This window comes from Aulostomus chinensis, chromosome 23, assembly GCF_037954235.1.
Source record: "Aulostomus chinensis isolate RoL2024-O1b breed Wild chromosome 23, RoL_Achi_v1.0, whole genome shotgun sequence".
In the NCBI taxonomy this organism is placed as follows: Eukaryota; Metazoa; Chordata; class Actinopteri; order Syngnathiformes; family Aulostomidae; genus Aulostomus; species Aulostomus chinensis.
Genome location: NC_141342.1, coordinates 19,951,533 through 19,974,419, shown reverse-complemented (window position 1 = coordinate 19,974,419; position 22,887 = coordinate 19,951,533). Strand labels below are relative to the sequence as shown.

The 22,887-nt window shown below is 47.2% G+C and overlaps 1 protein-coding gene across 4 annotated transcripts in view; it reads left to right on the top strand.

The window, feature by feature from the left end:
* ankfn1a (ankyrin repeat and fibronectin type III domain containing 1a) overlaps positions 1-20,490 on the top strand; it is an 88,297-nt gene extending 67,807 nt beyond the window's left edge. For all 4 annotated transcript variants that reach the window (XM_086195371.1, XM_086195372.1, XM_086195373.1 and 1 more), the window contains exons 15-25: positions 3,332-3,431; positions 4,904-5,036; positions 5,545-5,661; positions 5,818-6,033; positions 6,130-6,296; positions 8,029-8,200; positions 8,518-8,686; positions 9,619-9,785; positions 15,361-15,583; positions 15,665-15,857; positions 16,118-20,490. In XM_086195371.1, coding sequence (XP_086051497.1) covers positions 3,332-3,431; positions 4,904-5,036; positions 5,545-5,661; positions 5,818-6,033; positions 6,130-6,296; positions 8,029-8,200; positions 8,518-8,686; positions 9,619-9,785; positions 15,361-15,583; positions 15,665-15,857; positions 16,118-16,937 — 2,477 coding nt within the window. In that variant the 3' untranslated portion in view covers positions 16,938-20,490. The remainder of the gene's footprint in view (positions 1-3,331; positions 3,432-4,903; positions 5,037-5,544; positions 5,662-5,817; positions 6,034-6,129; positions 6,297-8,028; positions 8,201-8,517; positions 8,687-9,618; positions 9,786-15,360; positions 15,584-15,664; positions 15,858-16,117) is intronic.
* Positions 20,491-22,887: the final 2,397 nt, after the last annotated feature.

Below are 22,887 nucleotides of genomic sequence, written 5' to 3'. Positions count from 1 at the left end.
TCCTTTATTCTTTCACTCAAAATTGGCAAGATTTTTTATAAGTTCATCTTATCACTGTTGTGCAGTAGAGGGCGATATTGCGCACCTTGTGAAAGCAAACTGCACGTCTGGGTCCAGGAGCAAGCGAACGAGAAGCTCCAGAAACCAGAGGAGGTGGATGGGTGTTGTGGTTCTAAGGGGCCTGTGGGGCTGCACCAGAGAAGGGTGGATGCCTTGGTTGTCTGATCACTATTGAACATTTTTGATAAAATACAATAAAAGTAACAAATTTGAGTGAGAAAACCCCCAAATGAGTAAAGAGAGATGCTGCACTCATTCAAGTGCAAAGTGTAACAACAACAATTTGAATTTAGGCTTAGAGAACACGCTCAAATAGTCATTACCCAGCTGTGTGTGAATATGTAATGTACACTCCCAAATGTGTGTGAGCGCGTGCATGTGTGTGTATGTGTCCGCGCGTCTCCGCTGGTGTGTATTTATTCAATTTATTCTCCAAAAATAAATGTGTGAAATGAATCGGTGCAGTTACAAAGCCACCACTATTGAGCAGAGAGAGCTCATTTAGTAGCGTATCTGGATATCTTAATTCGTGTGTGTGTGTGTGTGTGTGTGTGGGTGGGTGGGTGTGTGTGCTCGTGCCCACTGTTTGTGTCAGCCTTAGCTTAGTACAAAGAGATGTTGTTGCAGATGCACTGCTGATCTGTAGGTCAGGGCTGCTCCACCAGATTGTGCTGTCAGTGCTCTCAGGTCTCGGGGGCTGAACCTGAGCTGTCCTTCTCTCATGTATGGGCACACTGAGCCATTCTTTTGTACGGAGCTTGAAAACAAACAACTCTTTTACCAGCTGTGATTCAACTCTGGTTTCTAATTTGAAGTGAGCCACGAGGAGTTGTTCGATCAAATGCATTTGTCAGAACTGATCAGCGGGGCGATGACGGCCCGCAGGCTTCCGATTGAACAGACGTTCTTGGTGCGTGTGAATGTAAAACCGACTTCTGTGTTAGCCTCACCGCCTGGCTTTGACTGCCTGCAAGCTAAAAGGAGATATCACAATTTCACTTCTTCCAAGACGCCCGGAAAAAAGGAGTCTGAAGCGCCAACTACCTGCTGGAACGTAGGGAGGTGAAGGAGCGGCAGTTTGACTCTGAGGAGGTCTGACAACACACAGAAGAAATTAATTACAGTTCACATCTGTCTTTCAGTCACTGTCAAAAGCTTGGCGAGGGCTGGACAACTCAGAGAATAACTAAAATATTATATGATAATGAAAACGTCTCAAAGGAATCCATTAACCGACCCAAATGTCATGCTTTTTTTCTGGTTTTCTGTCGTTTAAGCTTTGAATTCATGCAGCTGCGTCTTCTTCACATTCACTTCGATTTTTCTTTGTAGATTTCCGAGAAGTTTGGATTGAAATGTTGCTGGCAGCTGCCGTCTACATGTGTCTGGGTGTCATTCGCCCCCCCCCCCCAGCTTTTATCGGTGTGATTAGGTGATGCCTGTCATCGCCCTAATAATTAGGTAACTGAAGTAACGGCATTGTAGAGGAAGATTAGAGGCTCATGGAACGGCTCAGGGACTAAACCAAACAAGCTGCCCTCCCTCTGCTGCTCTCGCCCTTCGTCAGATGGAAAGGTGGCTGCCTCATTAATCAACTCCAATCATGTTTTTCAGCTCGCGCCAACCAAAACTCATTTCTTTATTTATTCAGAGTGACGTGCAGCGCTGCACAGTAGGCCGGTGCACTCTTGTCATATTATCCACTTGTCAAAGCCAGTTAGCCTCCAGCGCTGCCAACTCATAGAGACCTTTTAAAGGCGCAGAGTGCTGGTGGTAGCCTCAACCTGCTACTGAAATAACAGGCTATGTGTGCTGCTGAATGGCCTGTTGAAAACCGGCTGGCTCCTCAGACGTTTGGCAGACTCGGCTGCAGGCGTCGGGCTCAAGGACGACTCTCTGATAGCGCTCAGTTCACGCTGCGGGACAAATGTATCAATGTAATGTCACGCAGGGCCTCGCAGAAACATGGCAGCTGTGAGCTCGTGTGGATGAAGGGGGGCCGACAGAACCACTTCACCCCCACGTAGGCCAGAGCACATGTAGGTTTTGGGAACATTAATTAATTGCTTTTTTTCTTATAATAATACAGTCCAGCTGGTTTTATTGAACTTTTACCTTTAGTCTCCAAGTTACAGTCTCCTGAGATACATTACCAGGTAAAATACTTTGGAAGGGCACTTATCAAATTGCTGTCTTTAATATCTCGTGCTCAAATGTTCGAAATACTTCGATAGTCTTTCATATGTTTTCAACACTGGAAACAAACCTATTGTACACACATCTTGGGCCAAAGTGTTTCCTGCAACTAAACTTCTTATTTCTGTTTTTATTCCTGTTTGTTTTTCATCACAAATGCGCTCCCAAAATCCACACGGAGTTTGGTACTTTTCTATAAATATATAAAAAAATACGAGCAACCAAAGTATTTGTAATTCCATACAGCCTTATTCGTTTACAGGAACTTTGCAACTACGCTAACTAGCAGTCAGCCGTCTGATGGTGGTCTGGACCTCCGAGGTCACGCACCGGAGAGAAGGGTCTGCATCTGCTTGTCTGACACTAAAATAATGGACGATTAGTGCATCTCCCCAAAATATCTGGCATGTTACTCCTGTTTAATTCACCCTCACCCACAACATGTCAAAAGACTGCATCCCCTAGCATACAGAGAAGGGTTAGAGGTCACATTATGCACATTTTAGTTTCTTTTGTTCACCCTGCCTCTCTATAAAAACTCTGTTTCAGCTCCTGCCTCCTTAAGTCTCCTGTTTTTTTGCTGCAGTCCAGATTTGACGTTAAAGTGCTCCAGTCCTCCTCCCCCATCTTGTGGTCTGTCTGTACTGTGGTCTGTAACAGCGTTGGACATGTTTACACGGGTCGTTTGTGAGCATCAGACGGCTCCACGTCTGCCGTCTGTTTACAGGACGGTCATTATGCGACGCTTAATCAGCCTCAGTAAGAAGGGGGCGCTTCGGTCTGGAGATTGGCATCGCTGAGTGGCAGGAGGACGGCCGGAGGCAGCCAGAGAGGACGCGAGAAGGACGGAGGAAGGGAAAAGAGATAGACGGCTGAATTAATGAATGAGATAAGATAATGTTGAGTCAGACATGGGAGAGTGGCTCAACCCCGCAGACCTCGTAAACAATACAAACACTCACACGCTACTGCTCACCTCCAACAAGAGTGACATCACCAGGTCACATCCTCAAGCCAAGCCATGTTTTGCATGTTCACTGCGCGTCAAATCAAATCTGAACTCTCTCGTCCGTAGACACGTCCAAGCTGCAGAATCCCAGCAGGAAGCAGTCGGTCTCCAGAAGTCTCAAACACCTCTTCAACTCCTCCAACAAGTTTGTGAAAACACTGAAAAGGTTTGTGCAGTTCAGCTGGTTGTGATGTTTGTCTCACTGGGATGCCGCCTGTCTGTAAAACAAACTTCCCGGGCATGGAAGCCAACAAGCGCAGAGCCTGTAAATATGTTGTTAATGCAGCGATGTGGAGATCTTGGAGGTGATTATCTCCAGATAACCAAGCCGGTTTTCATGTGATCATTTATCTGGTGATCTCCAGGAAGCAAATGGCAGCTCAGGAGAGAACAAAAGTCTCAGTTATCATGAGGAAACGATCCATCAAAATAGTGATAAGAAGCTGCCCTCAGCCTCTGTCCATGTCTGTGGAATCTGACTTTTCAGGTGAAATGTCAGCGTGGCCTCAGGCATCAATCTAGAATTGCCATGCCCAGCGCCTGACTAATAGCCTAGGTTATGAAGTGCTATCTTCAACCCCTGTGTGGCATGATAGAGCTCACCTAGAGGGGGCAGTGAGTGATTGAAGCCTGCACCTCATCCACTGTATCATGTGCAGCAAACTGCATGAGACTGGTTGGTGGAGGGATGCAGCTATGAACAGATAACTCCGGTTAATGTGGAGGATGAGTCAGACGAAAAAAGCTGCTCCGCTGTCTGCTTGTAGCTACATTTGTGGATACCTCGATATCTCAGGCCAGACGGCAGCAGGAGGAACAGGTCGTGTCCTCAAATATCCTCTTTGCTCTGAGGCTCTGTGCTGGAGCCTCACTGGTGAGCGATCGTGACAAGACCAGAGAGTGAACAGCTGCCCGACAGAACTTCTAGTCGCTTAACAGCATCTCAGTCAGGAAGTCCAACTGTGAAGAGGAGACTTGAAACTGCAGCTCGATCAGCGCCAGTATAGACAACATTACCTTTACTTTCCCCTGAGGAAATTTGTCTTAAACAAACAGCACAGCCCCTCATGTTGTCCTGAGGACAGTCGTTGATGGAGGGACGGAGGAGTTTTTACATCGCAACTACCTGCTGGCAGCAGTCCCGTATCCTCTGTCGTCTCTCCTGTCAGAAATTAGATGTGTCAGTGCAAATTATGTTGTCTATTGTCAATAAATACAATCGTATATTTATATATATTTGTGTGTGTGTATATCTATGTGTATATATAGACATATACACACAGTCAAAGCTGCTTGGTTAAACACAGACGGCAGAATTCCATCTGAGGAAGGCAGGTCTTCTCCAGCGGCTGTCAGGCGGACTGCAGGACACACTGAGCGCCTGAGAATTAAGAGAGCAAACAGAAGACGTTCATGGTCAGCAGCTCGCTGATGGACAGCTGTCAGCCATTCAGATGCTTCCTCTTTGATACCTCATCTAACAAAATCTTGAATCCACATCCTCAATATTGACTACATAGAAGAGTGTTGTCACGTGCAGGATTTGTAGCTGTGTGTCACGGTCATATGATGCACCACAGCTCTAGTTTTTGGTTTTGTTTTTTTTTTAAACTGTGGGATGTACCACTCTGTGTGCAGGGGGATCTACCTGGCAGCTGTGTTCTACCACAAGGACAGTTTACTGGTGACGGCAGAGGACCAGATCCCCATCGTGGAGGTGGACGACTCCTACAGCAGCTCCCTCATGCAAGACTTCCTCTGGTTCACCAAGGTGCTCCCCGCTGGCTCCGCACACATCAAGCTTCAACAGATTCTCTGAGTTTGGAAAATAAACTGACCCGTCTGTTCCACACAGTCACTGTCCAGTCAAAGACAGGAGCTGTGGGGGTTTTTTACCTCTCAGGGTCATCATGTTTTCAGGTCTTCTGTTAACACTCTGTCTCTGGAGCACATGGAGGGAATTTCTTCAGTCTTGGCTCAAATGTCCACTGGGACTCGAGGATGGCTTGGGGAAAAAAACTGCAAAGGTTTTTCTGCCTCTTCAAGTGGCGGCCGACCACTGGGCTTTATAGAAGCTGGGCTTGTTACTGAGAGCTGCAGCCCTGGGTGTCAGTCTTTGTGCTTATTCAGTAGTTATCTTGGGGCTTTACTGAACAACTCGCCCAGGAGGGATTTAATCAGTGACTTGTTTCTCCAGACATCAGGTTGCTAGTAGCTGCAAGTTTACGAGGTGCTGCAGCCTCATGACTCGGTCTTTCTGTCCCTGCGTCTCTCTGCAGCTGTCCTGTATGTGGGAGGACGTGCGGTGGCTGAGACAGAGTATGTCGGTCTCTATGTCGTCATCCTCCACCCTGCAGGCCAGGCACAAGATGCTCACCGCTGCCGGGCAACTGCAGGTGGGACTCTGACTTCAAAGTGACATCATGGAGCTTTTATTCAGCTTAAGATTCCCAAACGCACTTGGAGTCTCTCAACCAACATCTAAACATTCTGCTCTGCAATTCATAAATCCGCTAGATGAATAGATGAATTCTGACTCGCCCCACCCGCAGAATCTCCTGGGAACTCACAACCTGGGTCGGGTCCACTACGAGCCCATCAAGGATCGCCATGGCAACGTCCTGCTGGTCACCATTCGTGATACGGAGAGTCAGCACTCACTGTTCAGTGGGAAGTGGATGCAGGTGACCAAACTGCAGAGTCAGAGGAAGTCTCTGTCCACACCTGAGGAGCCGTACGCCCTCGACATCCTCATCATCACCATACAGGTGAGGAGGAAGAAGAAGAAGTAGAATGTAGAATCTTCTACTCACTAATTCAGCCACTTTTTTCTTCTTTTTTAAAACCTGAACTTTGACCTCTAGGACATTTTGGCGTATCAGCGGCGCAGCACTCACCGGCTGGCCCCGGGACTCTACCTGGGCTACCTGAAGCTCAGCAGCTCGGTGGACCAGATCAAGGTCCTGGTCTCCCAGAGGACCCCAAACATGCTCTGTCACACCCGCATACGAGACAATGCTAACGTGTCCAGGTACATCTCACTCTCACACACACACACACACACACATCACTTTTTTAAACACGTTCTGAGTTTTATCAGAAAGAATACCAAGTCCTTGTTGTCACTGTACAATGAAATTAAAATGAACTCCTTAAGGTGCAGTAGGCTAAAAAAAAAGAATACAACAGGCTATCAAACATATCACACGCACACACACACACACACACACACGTTTAACACATTCTTGGCCTCTTGACCTCAGGGGATTTCCTGGTTGAATTAATTTAGTTAAGAAAATAATAATGATAACCCCCTCACATGAGAAGAACCACCCTCTTCATTGATGCCATCGTAGTAGCCTTGTTATTGGATGGCTAAGCTTTTACTTTCCTTTAAAAGGAAGTCAGCGTTTCCAAAATAGTCTGTTTTACCGAAACGAGGCTGCAGGTATTCGCCTGCCATCGATTGTCTGAGTCAGCGCTTTCTGTTCTGTTCTGGACCGGACCGGTCACTGCTTGTGCTGTGCTCTTCAAAACAACATGCATCTGGCAATAAAGTTCAAAGTATTTCTATGCATTAACATTCCCTCCTCGCACAATGGTGCACCTGTAAGTGAAAACATGAAAGATTTCATCCAGTTTACAGCTCAAAACAGGTCCTCGTCAAATATGCCCTTGTGTGCTTTTGTATGAGCTTAATGTACCTGATTTGACCTGCTGGTTCTGACGGTACCGTCAACTCATTCAGTGTAAGTTTATAAAACACAGGGGTTCAGGGTCAATACAAAGCTGATTTACTCTGAAGCTTTCACTGCTGAGGGTTAACAATAGAAGTAAGAAGGAATGGATAAAATACGCGCGCGGCTCAAGGCTGAAGGAGCTGAATGTACAGAAAGAGAATCGTGATGGAGAGATGAACCCGGTGTTTTCAATCTGAGGTCCCGAGAGGAGGCGAGAATGTTCAGATGACTCCCACCATCAGGCCGGAGTTTTCACCAGCGGCAGAAGCTGAATGAGTCAGTCACCTCCCAGCAGACTGATAAGAACAGAATAACCTCCAGCAGTGTCCATCTGCTTGTTTAGTCTGAGAGAAATTAGACCAAAAGAGCGTGTTTGTTTGTGGCGGGGCTCCTCAACATGTTCAGAGACTCAGGAGCTGAGCTGTGGGACGGGGGGGTGGGGGCGGATAACAGGATATTCCCACATGCTACCACCTCCTTGTGAAACTCCACGCCGTCAGGTGAAAAGATGGAGCGGACGGCTCCAACTGTGACAGAGAAAGCATTGGTGCTCCCCTGAGCACTGGAGGGGGCGGAGCAATGGCTGGGATGGTGTGGTAAGATGAACTGGCGATGTACAAGAGTGGAGAAATACAGGTGGCAAAGGGAGAGAAAAAAGAGAAAAGAATCACTGAGATACTCCAGAAAGTCTTTGAGCCTTGTTTTTGCTTGTTTTTCCAGGGTCTGTTTCTTCAGTGTACTTCAGGCACTGAAAGTAAACAGATGAAGCACAAAAACAACATCCGAGATCATCGTCAAAACGAGGGTTTCCCTCAGGAATGTTGCGAGGTGTAAAACCAGCTTTTGCTAGTGGAGAACTAGAAGAATGCTAATGGGCACGACCTGAAAACAGGTGATAGCAATCGACTGAGCTTCGGACGCTCCTGATCGTCAACCTCAGGCTGAACGAACAAGAGTTCCAGGGGGAGAGTGGACGGGTCAGTTTTGAATGAATAGATAGTGATGGTGTTCTCTCTTCATCAGAGAGGAGTGGGACTGGATGCAGACGCTGTCAGCTGCAGGCGAGAAAGACCCCACCACAGAGGACAGTGAGGAGGCGGAGCCCAGGCCAGAAAGCCACGCCCCTTTACTGTACTACGAGCTTCAGACAGCGATCAAATCCCTGCTGAAACACATCAACCTACCTCTGCACCAGGTACTCCACCATTTTAACATGGTTCAAGTTAATAACAACGGTGTGTAACAGAGGCGATCAAGAACACGTACTTCAAATATGAGCATAGATGTAACAGATCGCCTGTCACGAAGCTGGTACTTCACTTAGCAGGTTAGCAAGCAGTTCATCAGGTGGCATCACATTTTACATCTGAGGCACTTTTCACACCTGCTTTGATATAGTGTGTAACGGAATGAGTGTGTGTGTGTGTGTGTGTGTGTGTGTGTGTGTGTGTGTGTGTGTGTGTGTTGCATGCGTGCGTGCGTGTGTGTGTGTGTGTTTGCGTGCGTGCATAGGCCCGTCACTTCCGTCTCTACAGTCAGGAGGTGGTGGAGCTCGGTCACAGCGTCTCCTTCCTGCTGCTTCTACCGGCTGCAGACGATGTTTGCTCCGCCCCTGGCCAGTCCAACCCCTACACCCCACTGTCGGGATTCCTCCACCTCCCCCTGCAGATGTTTGAGCTCGGTAACAACTTGCAGTCAAACACACACACACACACACACACACACACCTATGCATACACTATATAGTCTCACTATCACCTCTTGAGGCACCAAGTGGTATTACCATACAGGTCAGATCGCTGCTAGCTGATTAGCATGCTAACTTAAGTCGCTGTTTGCCATCATGTTGACACTTGTGTCATTTCCTCACATTCTGGTGATGTAACCAATGATGCTGACTCACATCACCTTTTCATGACCATTCATTCGTTGCTGTGTGACGTGAAGCAAGCGAATTTCTCCAGCAGTGGTCGGCTGATGGAGGCTCTGGTCTCAGTGAATGGCATCCTGTTGTGTCTGTAACGCAGCTCAGCTTCGTGTGGTGCTGTCCTGCGTGTGTGTGTGTGTGTGTGTGTGTGTGTGTGTTTTCAGGAGGATCAGCAGGGACAGACTGGGCTGTATTACTATCACAGGCACACACACAAACACACCTCCGTCTGCAGGGAGAAGCACTAAATCAGTCTGCAGGCTCCAGCGGGACGGCCTCTCTGCTGACCCCATACACGCACGCGCACACACACACACACACACACACACACAAGAATGTGTCAGAAACACCCATACACACTGCACAATACTCTCTCTTTGTACACACACTGACTCCTCATCGGCTGCTACGCTGAATGCAACACAGATCTGAAAATTGGTCCTCAAGTTCTCATTGTTGATCAAGCGTCTCTCTTTCAGTCGTCGTGGCTTCCATGTTTTCGTGTTTTCTCCTCTCAGTTACCTGAAAAGCTGAAATATACACGCCCACACTGTTTTGGTTTATTGCTAACAATACATTTTTAGAAAACTACTTTATAGATTGTTTTTCTGGACGTTCTTGCGTCCTTTTCCACCAGCAAATTAAATCCACCTGGAATTATTTTCCTCTTCTATTTTCTCCCTCAGTGCACTTCTGCACCTACAAGGAGAAGTTCATCAGTTTGTACTGCCGTCTGTCCTCCGTGCTGGACCTGGATGCCTTCATTACCCAGCAGGCACTGCGGGAGGCCATCACAGACAGCGAGGTGGCGACAGCCAAACAGAGACATCAGCTCATACTGGACTACATCCAGGTAAGAAGCACACCTACGCTGCTCTCTCCCAGTGGACGAGCGCCGATACTTCGTTCCTGTTTGTGAACGCCTGCACCTAAAACACAGTGGAGATGTGTGTTACGCCACGTGCGTGTAGCGCGGGAGTGAAGCAACCACACTGGCTCTGTTTGTTGCGGTGGAGCTGTTTCCATGGAGATTCTGCAATTACAGATACTTTTGAGGAATGCCACCATAGCGCGATGAGAAAAGAAAATACAGAGTTTGCGTGACTGCAACAGCGGCTGGTGTGGGTTCGGACCTTCAGAGGTATCCCCCCTCTGAGCCGATGAGGAATGAGCTTATGTTGACAGAATCAACCGTGGCCCTAGAGGGCGCTAGTGGGACTCCTTGTCCGAGTTGCTGCTTGATTCTCTTTGTTGCGCTTGCACTCTCAGCCTGCCTTTGCAAGAATAGCAGAAAGAATGGGAAAAGTCTGCTAACTAGTTTATGGAAAAGTCACGCTAATTTGGCTGTGAAACAAAGAATCCTCTAATAGATTCTTTAAATGGAGCCTCTGTCATGGTTGGTAATGGTGTTCAAAATGAAAAGACGTCTGCAGCTCTGAGTCAGCTGGTTGTTGTGAGAGAAGTTGTGTGGTTTCAGCTTCTTAACACTCTGATTTATTCAACTTGATTAAAGCGGGACCGACGTCACTGCCGCCCTTCATTTACTGGAAAAACGAGGGAGCGTTTTAATGAAGCTCATTTTCAGGATTTTATTTCAAGTCTGCTTTTTTCCCTGAGAAAAATGACATAAAATGAGTGCGAAATCCATTTTTAGATTTTTAATGTAATTTTAGACGTTCCTCTGTCAAGGGATGGGATTTGCAACAGAAAGCTTTGATTTTGGGTCGCGTTGTGTCTAGTTTAATCTCCTCTGGTAATCTGATCCAGTAATCCAGGGGAACGTTCCCCAGTTCATGTTTTGTCATCCATTGTCTCGAGGATAACTTGTGGCTTCCAACTCGATGCTTCCTGTTTCATGGCAGATTGTTGAGGTGAGCGCCGTCTTTCTCTCTCTTCGCGCTCTCTGAATGAAGGACTTCTTCTTTGTCTGTGTTTGTGAATATTCTCCGTTATCCAGGTCATCGTAATTCTCCAAAAATGATCAAACTTTGTCTCCATCTAACCGGAGGAATGCTTTGAGCATCTGGTGACTGGATTGTGGGAGTTGCCCAGTATGGATTAATAGATCCTCTGACCATGCGAGGTTGTTGGATTCACAGAGGAATCCGCCTCGCCAGGCTTCAAGTCAAGTTTCCCGGTTCAGCCAATCAGGGAGGAGCTACTTTTAGCTACAGGCGGGTTTTCGGTCTAATGACATGAGCAACAATGGCAGCCGGCGAGGGGTTAGCGCAGACGCTGCTAGAGCATCGGTTCCCTCAGAGCTGGGGAGTGTTTCCTCTTTAAGTGAATAACCAAGAACGCAGCTCATGATTCCTCTCTTGCACCGACTGGCTTCTGCTTGCTCTGATCTGTTGATGTTAGCCTGTGATTGACAGATGGCTCATCCAATCGTCTGGTGAGTATTTCTTGAAAGCGTCCTCTTCAAAACGGAGGACTTACCAGATGGTTCCGTATCACAAACCATCTGCCGTGTCAGGGGTTGTAATTTCTTAGCCGATGGGAAGATTCTTGCCTCATATCATTTGCATTTATTTGCATCTTAATATTGGCTTTTACACTTTTTGTTTGTTTTCTTAATCTTTATTCATTCAGGGTGCATTTTATTCACTGTTACACACCTGGCGGCTGCTCCGTGCCGTCTTTTTCTGCCAGTCCACCTTTCTGTCCAGCACATCAACTCCACTGGCTACAGCCTCAATAATAAAGTGGAAATATCACCTCACTCACAGCGTCAACAAAAACTTGACTTGAAGTTGAATTCAAGGCAGAACTGATGCATTACATTGTTGTATTATGAGTGAATGAAGTAGAACTGAATTATATTTGTCTTTAGGGTTTTTTGTTTTCATGTAATTGTGCACGAGAGGACATCACAAGTTAATTTTGCCGGGGCAGCGCCGCGTATCCCTGCTAGCCATGTAATAAAGTCTAACTGCTGGCCGTATTAGCTGTTAAACAGCTTGTTTTTCTTGTGTTAAAGAAGTCCACAACTGGCTGCTGCGCTGTCACACGTCCGAGAGTATGAAAGTATGAAAGTAAACGCCTCTGGGGATTTTTCTCTGTGAAGAGCTCGCCGCCGCCGTTAATGGACACCGACCACAAAACCACGAGGGTGCTCTCCAATGGCAGCGCTGCCAGAGGAGTGTGTGTGTGTGTGTGTGTGTGTGTGTGTGTGTGTGTGTGTGTGTGTGTGTAAAACCATCCGTCTTGCTCTGTCTGTGATTTTAAAGTCTGGAAAAAAGTGGCCCCCCTGACCACAAATTGCTCCGAGAGAGGGAGAGAGAGCGAGCGGGTGAGAGAATGTCAGGGGAAAAAATAATACCAATCAGAGCATGTGGAGTTGTGTCATTAAAGACACTCTTCTATACTTGTGAGGGCGTCACGGTCAGACAGTTCTCTACACCTGATGCTTAACCTCACACTGCACTAATTAGACAGCAAACGGCAGATGAACAACAGACACAAACGTCCTCGTCTCAGGAGCGTCTTCACCCAAAAATGGAGACTGACTCGTCAGGCTGGTGTGAAGACCCTTTTAACATGGACGGAGTCCTTCTTCTGCTTCCTCTTCTTCTGCTTCTTCTTCTTCCTCTTCTTCATACCGCAGAATTAATCATCTTTTTGAGGGGCTCAATGCGCGACATCATTCACGGGATGCGGGTTTTATAAACGCCCACTGGCGGGAAAGCGCCACAATCAAAGCACCTCTCACTTCGGATCGCACATCTAACAACACTGGCCACACCCCTTTCCACCTGATGTTTGCCAAATAAATAAACTTTCTCCAAATTCAGCTGTACTTCTTAAGTGTTGTAAAAAATTTCAGGCAGAATTACAGTCGTTCTCAACACAAGTTGTTGTTTTTTTTTAATCATTTTAGTACTGTAAAAATTTCAAACATTATTGAAGGCCAAAGAGGAAGAGTTTAATATCTTATAAACGATCCGTCGTTTCTTGTTCTCCTCTCCAGTTATGTGCTAAATTTACTGCCTATAAGGTGGCACTTTCACTCAAAATGTTGCTGTAACAAAGAAAAAGTACTTTTCCCCACTCAAACTTCCAGCTCCGACCTTTGCATGTGAACTGTGGACTCCTATGTTGACAGCCTGAGAGAATGTTGATCATTTGTTTCTATCAAAGTTTGTAAGGGAAAAGCTCACGACAGGGATGTGGTGTCATGTCTCCACCAAAGACGTGAGGATGCTTCACTGTGAGCATGTTATTTTTATCTTCAAGCTGCTTTGGCTTGGCAGCACTTCAAGTTCTAATTTTAGAAATATTCTATTTAAGGATCTGTAAATAAAGTCCTCAGTTTAAAAATGGCCTTTTCTCTACAAATGTCCTCACTTTCCAAAAAAACCTTCAAATGTACTTTAGCTTAAAAAACACACTCCCTTTCTTATGTTCTCATTTTCCAAAATGCCTTCGCTTTCTATTAATGTCCTCAACTTTCCAAAAATAACCATTTTTTTCTGTTCCCACTTTGAAAAATGTTCTATTCTCTGCTAATGTCTTGTTATTTTTTAAAATATTCTCACTTTGCAAACATGTCAACACTTTCCAAAGATGCCCTCACTTTCTAAAAATGCCCTTGAGGTCCCCACAAAGACCGATCTCACACACACACACACGCGCGCGCGCACACACACACACACACACACACACACACACACACACATACACTCACAGAGCAGCGCCCCGCTCGTCCAATCTGGGAGGTCTCGACTCTGTGTGTGTTTGCGTAGCAGTGAAAGTGGGTTAGTGTGAAGATGACGTGATGCCGTCTAATTGGACAGTTTGTTTAGACTCGCCACATGTTGATGGGGGAAAATATTCAGCGCTCAGACAGCAGCAGACGCTGTCTGCAGCAACGTCTGCACACTCCACATGTGGCTTTTCTTCTTCACGGCTAACTGAGTCACAGATACGACCGTCTCTTCCTGCTGCTAAACATTAGCATACATCAGACGAGGGAAGATGTCTGGGTCCCCTGGAATGATGTGATCTGGGTGCAGTTTGAGTAAACCTCCTTTGTTGTTCTGCCCAAATTTTAGTATCATTTCTTTTGGGTTGTAAAGAGCATTACAGGTGTCCATAAACCCGTATAAATGAAACCGTTGGAGACATTAGCAGAGTTGACGTGAACAAAAATGCCAACCTTTTGTCTGTGGCACATCAACTAATTACAGGCTTCTGAAAATTCCTCCAAATTCTGTAATTAAAGCAGCAGTTAGACAGGAATATTTCTTACAAATTCAGCCATTTTTTTACGCAACTGAGAGATCATTTGAAGAACTGAAATCATCAACGATGAATCAAAACTGCGGGTGGGGGAACAAATTGATCAATAGACCGACTGCGAATCTGTTCTGACAAAATGTGATTGCTGTCAACATAAAAGTTAGTTGACCGCCGTTCAGGGCTTGAACGCAGCAGAACCATGAACCCAAACCTGGCATTATTTGCCACCGTAGCTGACGGTCGTGCCGCGCCGTCGCAGGCAGCGAAACGTGTCAGTTAAGCAAGGTTTAAACCATTTTATTAACGTGTCCTCCAGTTATGAAAACAGTTATGAACACTATAATCCATTTCTGACAATAATTTATGTAATAATCCTAAATTCTGCACACCAGACCTTTGAAACACGATGCAGACATCTTTTGAGCCTCAGCGTGGCTTCAAGGAAATACGTCAGCGAGTCTCGTTGATTTGTTTCAATATTTAATCAGAGCTCGATGATATGACAGCTGTGAGTAGACCAGTTTGTTGATGACGTGCATGTGAGGCCGGGAGAGAACGAGACCAGTGAGAAATGTTGTTGGTAAACAAACAAAGGTCGGAAGTTCAGCGTCTCTGTGGGACGGAGAGGAATCCCCTTCATGTTTTTATGCCGCAGAGACTCCCGCTCTTCCATCGCAGGCTCGGCATTCTTTCCAGCCAGGTCATCCTTGCAGTCAGTGTGTGTGTGTGCTCGCTCGCTCTTGATATGTTTCACTCTAATTTAAAGATCCAAAATAAAACAGGAGCTGCACAAAATCAATGTCAGCCTGCTTTCACATTTCTAGACCGTGAACACATTCCTAGAATATCGTCAGACATAAGAAGGAAAATAAAGGAAAGCTGCAGTATTTTGCAGTACAACTAATCATTTTTTCCCCGATCAAATCATTAAAACAATTTTGTTTTTTTTTCGCTCTACTGAAATCAGAACGGAGCCTTGTGGTAGCAGGCCTGCAGTTATTCTTAGAGCCGATTCCAAATGATAAATATATGAACGTATCATCTGCATACAGACAGACACTGATAATCCTGTGATTCGTTTTTCAAGCCAAATAAATGACACAAGTAATTTGAGCTTTAGTTGGATTCTTGCAGAAAAGCTACAACTTTAAGAGGTTATAATTGGTTTATCTTTGGCTCTTCTGTAGCAGCTGGACGAGGTGCGTCGTGATCTTCGCTGGATCACAGATGCACTGCAGTACGCCCGCTACAAGCAGCCCCGTGGCGGCGTGCCCATCACCTGCCTGGTGGATGCCAGTGTGCCGGAGAGTAGCTCCAACCAGCAGAAGACTGACTCCACCTCCTCTACTATGGACTACCTGCCCACACCTTCCCCCTCACCAGAACTTTGCAGGAGGAAAGCCATCAGCGGTACGACGTTAGAAGATGTGTCTGATTTTATACTCAAAAGAAAACATTGCACCTCTACAGTGTCTCTCTTTGCGCTCGCAGATTCTCTGCTCGGCTCAGATGAAGATGGCTCCTCCGAGGTTTTTCTGCCGACTGACAGCGATTATGACTCCAGCGACGCCCTGAGCCCCCGTGAACTGGACCTGCTTTACTCTCCGTCCCAGGATCTATCCCAGCAGGCCATGCATTCGCTGGGTGGAAGTGCCCCAGACGTTCTCCAGATCCATGAGCTCAGGTGAGTTGTTTGTTTGTGGCATCGTACAGTACATACTGCATATTCCCAAAGGTCCTGGGCAGGTCTAGAACAGCGTCTTGTTTGGAACTGGAACTTTTTTCCCCTCAATTACAAACCTCCCCCATTTCCCCCATTGTGTCTTGAGAAATTTGGTATACCGATAAAATTGTTGTTTTTTTTACAGTAAAAGTCTTCCAAACATCGTTCACTTTGTCCGCCATGTTGATAATCTGATGGATGCTCTTCCTTTACCCTCTCAGGTACAGCTGCCCTCTCAAAGACCTCCCCCTCTCTCCAGGGGTGAAGGATGCAAAGCCTAAAGATGCGCCCTTATCTTCACCCCGCCTCCCCCACTCCCCCTCTTTATCCAAAGACTTCCCTCTCTCTACCTCCAGTCTGCCTCGCTCTCCCTCCCTCTCCAGGACCTTTCCCACCTCACCATCTGTCCCCCTGTCCCCCCGATTCTCCAAAGACCTGCCACTATCCCTGCCGCTCTCCCCTGCACTGTCTGACACCACCAAGACTCTGGAGGGCCTCTCGCTCTCAAAGAGCCACCAGGAGGGTACCCCACCCCTAAGGGCCCTTTCCAACCCCCCTGCTAAACGCAAACTCCTCTCCAGGAGCCACAGGGGCCAGTATTTCAGCGGGCCACAGCGCTGGCTCCGCGGCCACAGCAGTGAGAGTCACACCGGGTCCTTATCTGAGGGCGTCTACACCAAGCAGCATGACCTCGACTTGCCTATGTCCACGGATCTACCCTCAGTGCAGGGCAACACTTATGTAAGCCACGCCAGCTGTGTCCTGGAGGCTCGGAAGGGCCGCCACAGGGAGAACCACCCCCATATACGCAGAATCTTTGTTGAGCCCTGTAAGGAGCTCTCGCTAGACCACCAGAGGAGGTGCTGGGAGGAAGAGCAGGAGGGAGAGATGACCGAGACGTTGAAGGCTGCAGGGGTGTCGGTGGTTGTTGCACAGGTAGAATCTGGTAGCGAGGAGCCAGAAGAGGCCGGTGCTCAGGACGTGGACTCAGACGACCAAACCAACACCCAGGTTTCAGAGATACTCAGCAGCACACTGTAGGGTCGGGCAGCAGTCTGGATGGACGGATCAGATGTTTGGGTTTTTGAAGCTACACTGGGCATGATCTTGTTTTACAGCGGTTCCCTTCCAGCCGTCAGGACTGTTAGAGAGGCACAATTCTCCAGGTGAAGACCGTCTAGAGCTCTGTCCCTGAGGCCAGTGGGGGAACCCCTACCACAGCACCTGGTAGGAGATGCACCGCAGTAGGCAAGAGGCACGTAAAGGTTAGTTAGACAGGCCGACTTGTCTTCACCACTTGAAGTATAACATTTTCACCACTTTCGACATTATTACATGAACAACCCTGTGGGACCTCCTTCAGGGCTGTTGTCTGGGAAACATACGCGTTCCTGTAAACATTAGCGCCACCTGGCGATTTCCCAGAGTTCTTGCAGGTACAGGTTTAGTCTGCAAGGACCTGAGGAGCTCTTGAACCTCTCAGTTAGTTCCTGCAGTGGACCTGTAGAGTCTGAACGTTCTTTTGTTTAGTTTTTTCTCTCCTATTATCACATCCCCCTCAGATTTGAGGTTCTGATGCAAGCATACACATGTTGATAAATCAAAATTCAGAGTTATTGGTAAAAAAAAATGTGTATGAACCTTAAAAATGAGACAAATTCAACTGTAAGGCTGAATATCCTCTCAAATTACAAACTCAAGACAGAAGGCGTGGCCATGAAGACTGCATCGTTACGTAAAGTGAGGATTTTTATGAAGAAATGAAATGTGACGAAGCTCCATCTTTAGCTGAAGGGGAAAACTTCCCAGTGTGGCTTCAAAACACCCTCACAGGCTGGTCAAAGGCCGAGAGCGAGCGTCGTATCTGGACATCGGTTCATATCACTGTTCCGTCTCCGAGTCTCGCCGCAGTGACGTCCGCCGCGGCGTGTTACGACGGCCAATGAGAGCTTTCTGTGGATGATAGAGACAACTGAAGTTGCTGGTTCAACTCTGCCAAGCCTCAGAACCCATGGCATCGACTGTTACGAAAATAATCAATGCAACGAGTAACTAAACAGCTTCTCCGGGAACTTTGCACATGACTCAACCAAAAAAATAGTGGTTTGATGCGGCTTGTTAAAAATACCTTTTATTTCCCAGTTCAGATTAACTCTTGAATCGCTGAAAGAATCGACATCGACATTACAAATTTCTTTTCCCTGTCTTTTCTTTTCCGCGGCGGCCCAGTCGTCAGAGCATTGATTTACTTGAAGTGAATGTACAGTCTGTTTTGTTTGTGGTCACCTGTGATGATTGAATCTTTCAATCAGTGTTATCTTGAGCTGCTCCGATCGGGTCTTAATGTGGTGGAATAAACTTGTGGTCAGTTCAAAGAGAGAGAGAAAAAAATATATATCTGTATCTATGAATCCCTTGAGTCTGAAACGTGACCTGCCTCAGTCACTGAACGTGGACCACTAGAAACCTTAAAACATGGAAGTATTTTTGTATTCTCTGACTGATAGATGACTATTTTACCTGGAATGTTTCTGAATAAGTCAGAGCTGTGTTTTACTGGCATGAAGTAGCTTGTAGCTGTCGGTTTATTTTGTCCAGTTTGTGCCTCCTCCTGGTTCAGCATGACGATGTCACTATGTCCGTTTGTCTGCACTTTACTCCTCGGACTCCCACTGCAGTCGCACCTGACAATGTTTGTGTTGTGCTGTTGCATTTTTATTCCGCTTAGGTTTGATTTCTCTGGTGTAACAAACATCCACGTTTACTGTAGTGTTCTCCAAAAAAAGTCAGCGGTGAGTTTTATGTTGGGTTTTTTTCGTTGTTTACCTACAACATGCACCAGAAACTGCAACTGTATTCTTCATGTTTTAGAAAAGTAACAGTACTCCTGCCAGTAATGCTGAGTTCAGACCAAACGCGAAGCGGTTTTGTGAAAGACGCGTTTTCATGCCAGGCAATGGTGCAGAAATCACCAGGACACGTTGAAAAATCACTGGCCAGAAACGGTGGGGACTGAAGTTGATCCGAGCCAAACTCCACTGAGAAAACGAGCGTTTTTGAAGTTGTGTGCTTGTCATCTTGTGGACCGACCTGGCTGACCGAGCATTCATACTTTGTACAAGTCAGCATCACCGTATTTATGCTTTGGCATTATTTTGCTCAGTTTGATTGCAGTTCAGTCAAAGTAAAAACTGTCGGGACGGTTTGTTTTTTACGATACACCTGCGACCTCCACAGGTACAAGGCAGTGATTGTCTCAGTCGTGAGGATGAAGGGAAGAAGTGGTGCGTCTACATGGAGGTAAGACCCTGAACTTCTCCTCTTTCCTGGGTGAGAGCGGTTGACGGCGTGGTTTTATCAAACACAAGTTGTAACCCCGGGAGAGGAGAACTGCCCTCACGTTTGGTCTGAACACAACATCGGTGTTCGAGCTGTTGGAACATGCACAGATCCTTCAAATGTATGCACAGTATTTTAAAAGTGCGTTTTTAATGTTTGCACATTGCAATTACGGAATAAAAGCTAATTGATTATTGATGATGCGGTTGGGCATTAACTTGTGGCAGCTTTTATCATTACTGACTATAAATGTCCGTTTACGTGATGTCCTTCAAAGGTGTTGATGATAAAGGAGCAGAGAGTTGCAGGTTCTTGCTGGTGTGGCAGTGTGACGATGCTTCACAGCTTCACTGCAGACCGACTGATGCCTCTCCCGTCGCTTCCATGATGCCTAGAAGGTTTCATCGAACTCTTCAACATCCACTTTGCAGATCAGATGACTTTGAACTCACAAGAACTGTGAGAGTCAATCATCCACAGCAACACGCGCGTCTGTCGGCCCTTTCATTTCTTTTGGAAACCTCGCTGAGCTCTGATTCGCTCCTCCGCTGACAAACGGCGGCGGTTCTGATGCGCGCCGGTGTACTGCTGTGGGGAGGGCGGGGGCACCAAATAAACACCCACATGAAAAACTCCACCTCTGCTTGCGTGTTTGCTGTATTTGTAACATTTTCACAGCTTTTCTTTGACTGTCAACAGGTCTTTTTACGCTCTGCATGAACTCACACAGCAGCATTGAGCTCATCGGCTGACGTGGAATTGGGTTTATTTTAACGTTTGATTGTTTGGGGGTTTTTCCGGCGGGGGTCTATTTGGTGGGTAAGGTGCGTTTTTTTCCCAGGACCCACAGCGGCGTACGCAGCGCCGAGCTTCAGAACTGCAGCTGCTGTTTGCACGGACGACACGCTGACAGACATTTAGACCCGGAAGTTCAAGACTGCAGGAGCTCTCCTCTATGTCTGCGTCGCTGCGTTGAGGAGGTTCTTCGCCAACGCTACACAGCCCACACGCCGACACGGATCGATTCGTCTGCTTTGTAACGGCGGGTTTCTCTCATATTGTGTTTTTTTTGTCCCTTCACGCTTCCTTTATCTTCATGTTTCCAACACAGACGTCATTTATCCCAACAGGCCTTTTCAACTTATTTATTTGCATCAAATGACACTATGTTTTTATTGAAAAGTGTTTTCGTGGATTTTATCATCCCGCGACCTCTGAAGTCACGTGAATGGATGTATTTTTCACAGCTGGAATAAACGCTGTCTCATGTGGATGTTGTGCACTCAGACTGGAGTTTGTCTTTTATCGGCGGTCAGCGGGACGCCGCCGCGGGTCAGAGTTCAAGCTGGCTGCTTTATCTGTGACGTTGACTTAACGTGGTGATTCATGAGCGAATATAAATCAGGAACGTAATCTGTCTGTACATTTTGATAAAAGAGAAATACGAGAGGATCGGAAACGAGGTTCACAAGACCTCATTGTCGCACCGTGAGACATTTTCCCTTCTGACCAGAGACTCAGGGACTTAATGTAACAGACGATGAGACACAAAAGGAGACAAACTTGATCAGTGGACCTAAAATACCAGACAAGAATGTGAATGAGACTAAAGAGGAGACTCCAATTAAGTGTGAAAACCAAAAACATTCATTCGAAACATCTCTTTTTGTCGGAGTCCATCTGGTTCATCAAGGAAAGAAGCATTGCCAAAGTTGCTGAAAAGAGCCCTAATACCCAGAATAAGTTAGCGTGACCTCACGAGCCGTTCAGTCGCAACGAAGTCCGTGAGGTTGTTGGTTAAACGCTTGAAACAAGGCCTGCGGTCTGAATGTTTCCTTCTACAATAAAAATGCGTCACACTTTGAAGTGAGTTTTTCATGTGTGCTTGAGCGGCGGTTGCTATTAAGTAGCTAAACGAGACCGCAGAGGTTTTTCGTTCAACGTCCTCATGTCAAAAGCTAGAAGCTAGTTGTGGTGCCGTAGCTTGATCTTAGCATAACGTTAGCTTTGCACATTTGGGGACCCACGGCGACACTAACTCTCAGGTTGGCCTACATAACCATGTCACTCCTCTGTTAGTGCGTCTCTTGCACACGGTAGGTCAATGGGTTCAACTTGACATTTCTGACCTCTGATCGAAATGTGCGTCCTGGAGCTCTGTGGTAGAACTTCAGATCGCCTGTAGCAACCTGAGTTTTCTTTACTGGTTGTTGTGGTGTGAGGAGAGACAGGGTGAAGAGCTCGCTAAGACACCCATCCATCCATTTTCTACCTCTTACCCTGTCAAGGGTGGTGGTGTCGGGCGGGGGGTGGAGCCTATCCCAGCAGCCTTCCCCCTGGACGGGTCACCAGTCCATGGCAGGGCCAACACATATAGACAGACAACCATTGGCTCTCCCAGCCACGCCTACGGTCAATTTAGAGTCTGGATTAACCTGGTCCCTCTTGATGTCTTTGGACTGTGGAGGAAGCTGGAGTACCAGAGAGAACCCAGCAGGAACAGGGAGAACATGGAGACTCACCCAGAAAGACCCCGTGCTCCAGCTGGGGCTCCACCCACAACCCTTTTGCTGTGAGGTCACAGGGATGACCACTGCTCCACCGTGCCGCCTCACTAACACACGTCAATCACAAATGAGCTGCAGAGCAATGGACATGTGAAGCACCTGTGAAAGGTCATCCTGCTGACTACAACAGAACCCACCAAAAAAAACCTGATCAGACGTGTCCCAGAGTTCATCGGGCCCTTCTTTGGCCCAGGCTCCGCCCCCTCCACTAACTTTCGTGAAAATGGCTCCAGTAGTTTCCTGGTTATCCTGCTGTCAAACCACAAAAACACAAACTACTTGGTAAAAAACAGCCAAATTCCTCCTGAACAGATACGCTTCCTGTGACCCGCTGAGGTCGGCCCAGCGTGTCAGAGAGCTGCGGCTGTAGGTGTCGGAGGAATCTGACCGACCGCTCGGCTGCTGACTGGCAGGCCGAGCAGCAGCGGTCGGCGGACGCCGTGTGGGAGGGTGTGAACCAACTGGAATCTCACACCACCGCTGGCAGGGAGTTTTCCCGCTGGAGCGTTCGAAGCATTTAGGAGCGTCGGTCCAAGCCACAGGATCGCTGCTCCCCCGGCCCTCGCTGCCGAAGGACTTGGCTCCTCACACAAGGAGTCCGTCAGAGAGGAGGCAGACGCATTCATTCAGAGGAGCGGTGGAGCTGCTGCAGACCCGAGGCTCCTCAGGCATCACGTCCAGTTCATCAGAACCACCGGAGGGTTCTTTTCACCACACTCCTCATCATAAACACGTCCCTCTTCACTCGTTCCGTGAAGAACACGTATGAACGCAGTCACGGGGAGACGAGGAGTTCACGTCCTCAACCCTGCAGACTTACCTGAGAACATTTCAGCCACAGCGTTTATCTGCTGCTGCGCTTTGTGTGTCTGTCTTGGTTGTGTCTGGACTTTAAAACCATCTTTACACTCAAAGAAATGAGGCTCCATCAACTAATGTGGTGGGACTGAACAAAGCTACACTGTGTGTTTCTGTCAGTAGGGGGCGGTGTAAACATCGTGCCTGGCTGTAGAGGAGCAGAGGAAGAAGACCTCGTTTCAGGCGTCTTAACAGCAGGAAAGAGAGAGGTCTTGAGGAAGCGGCGC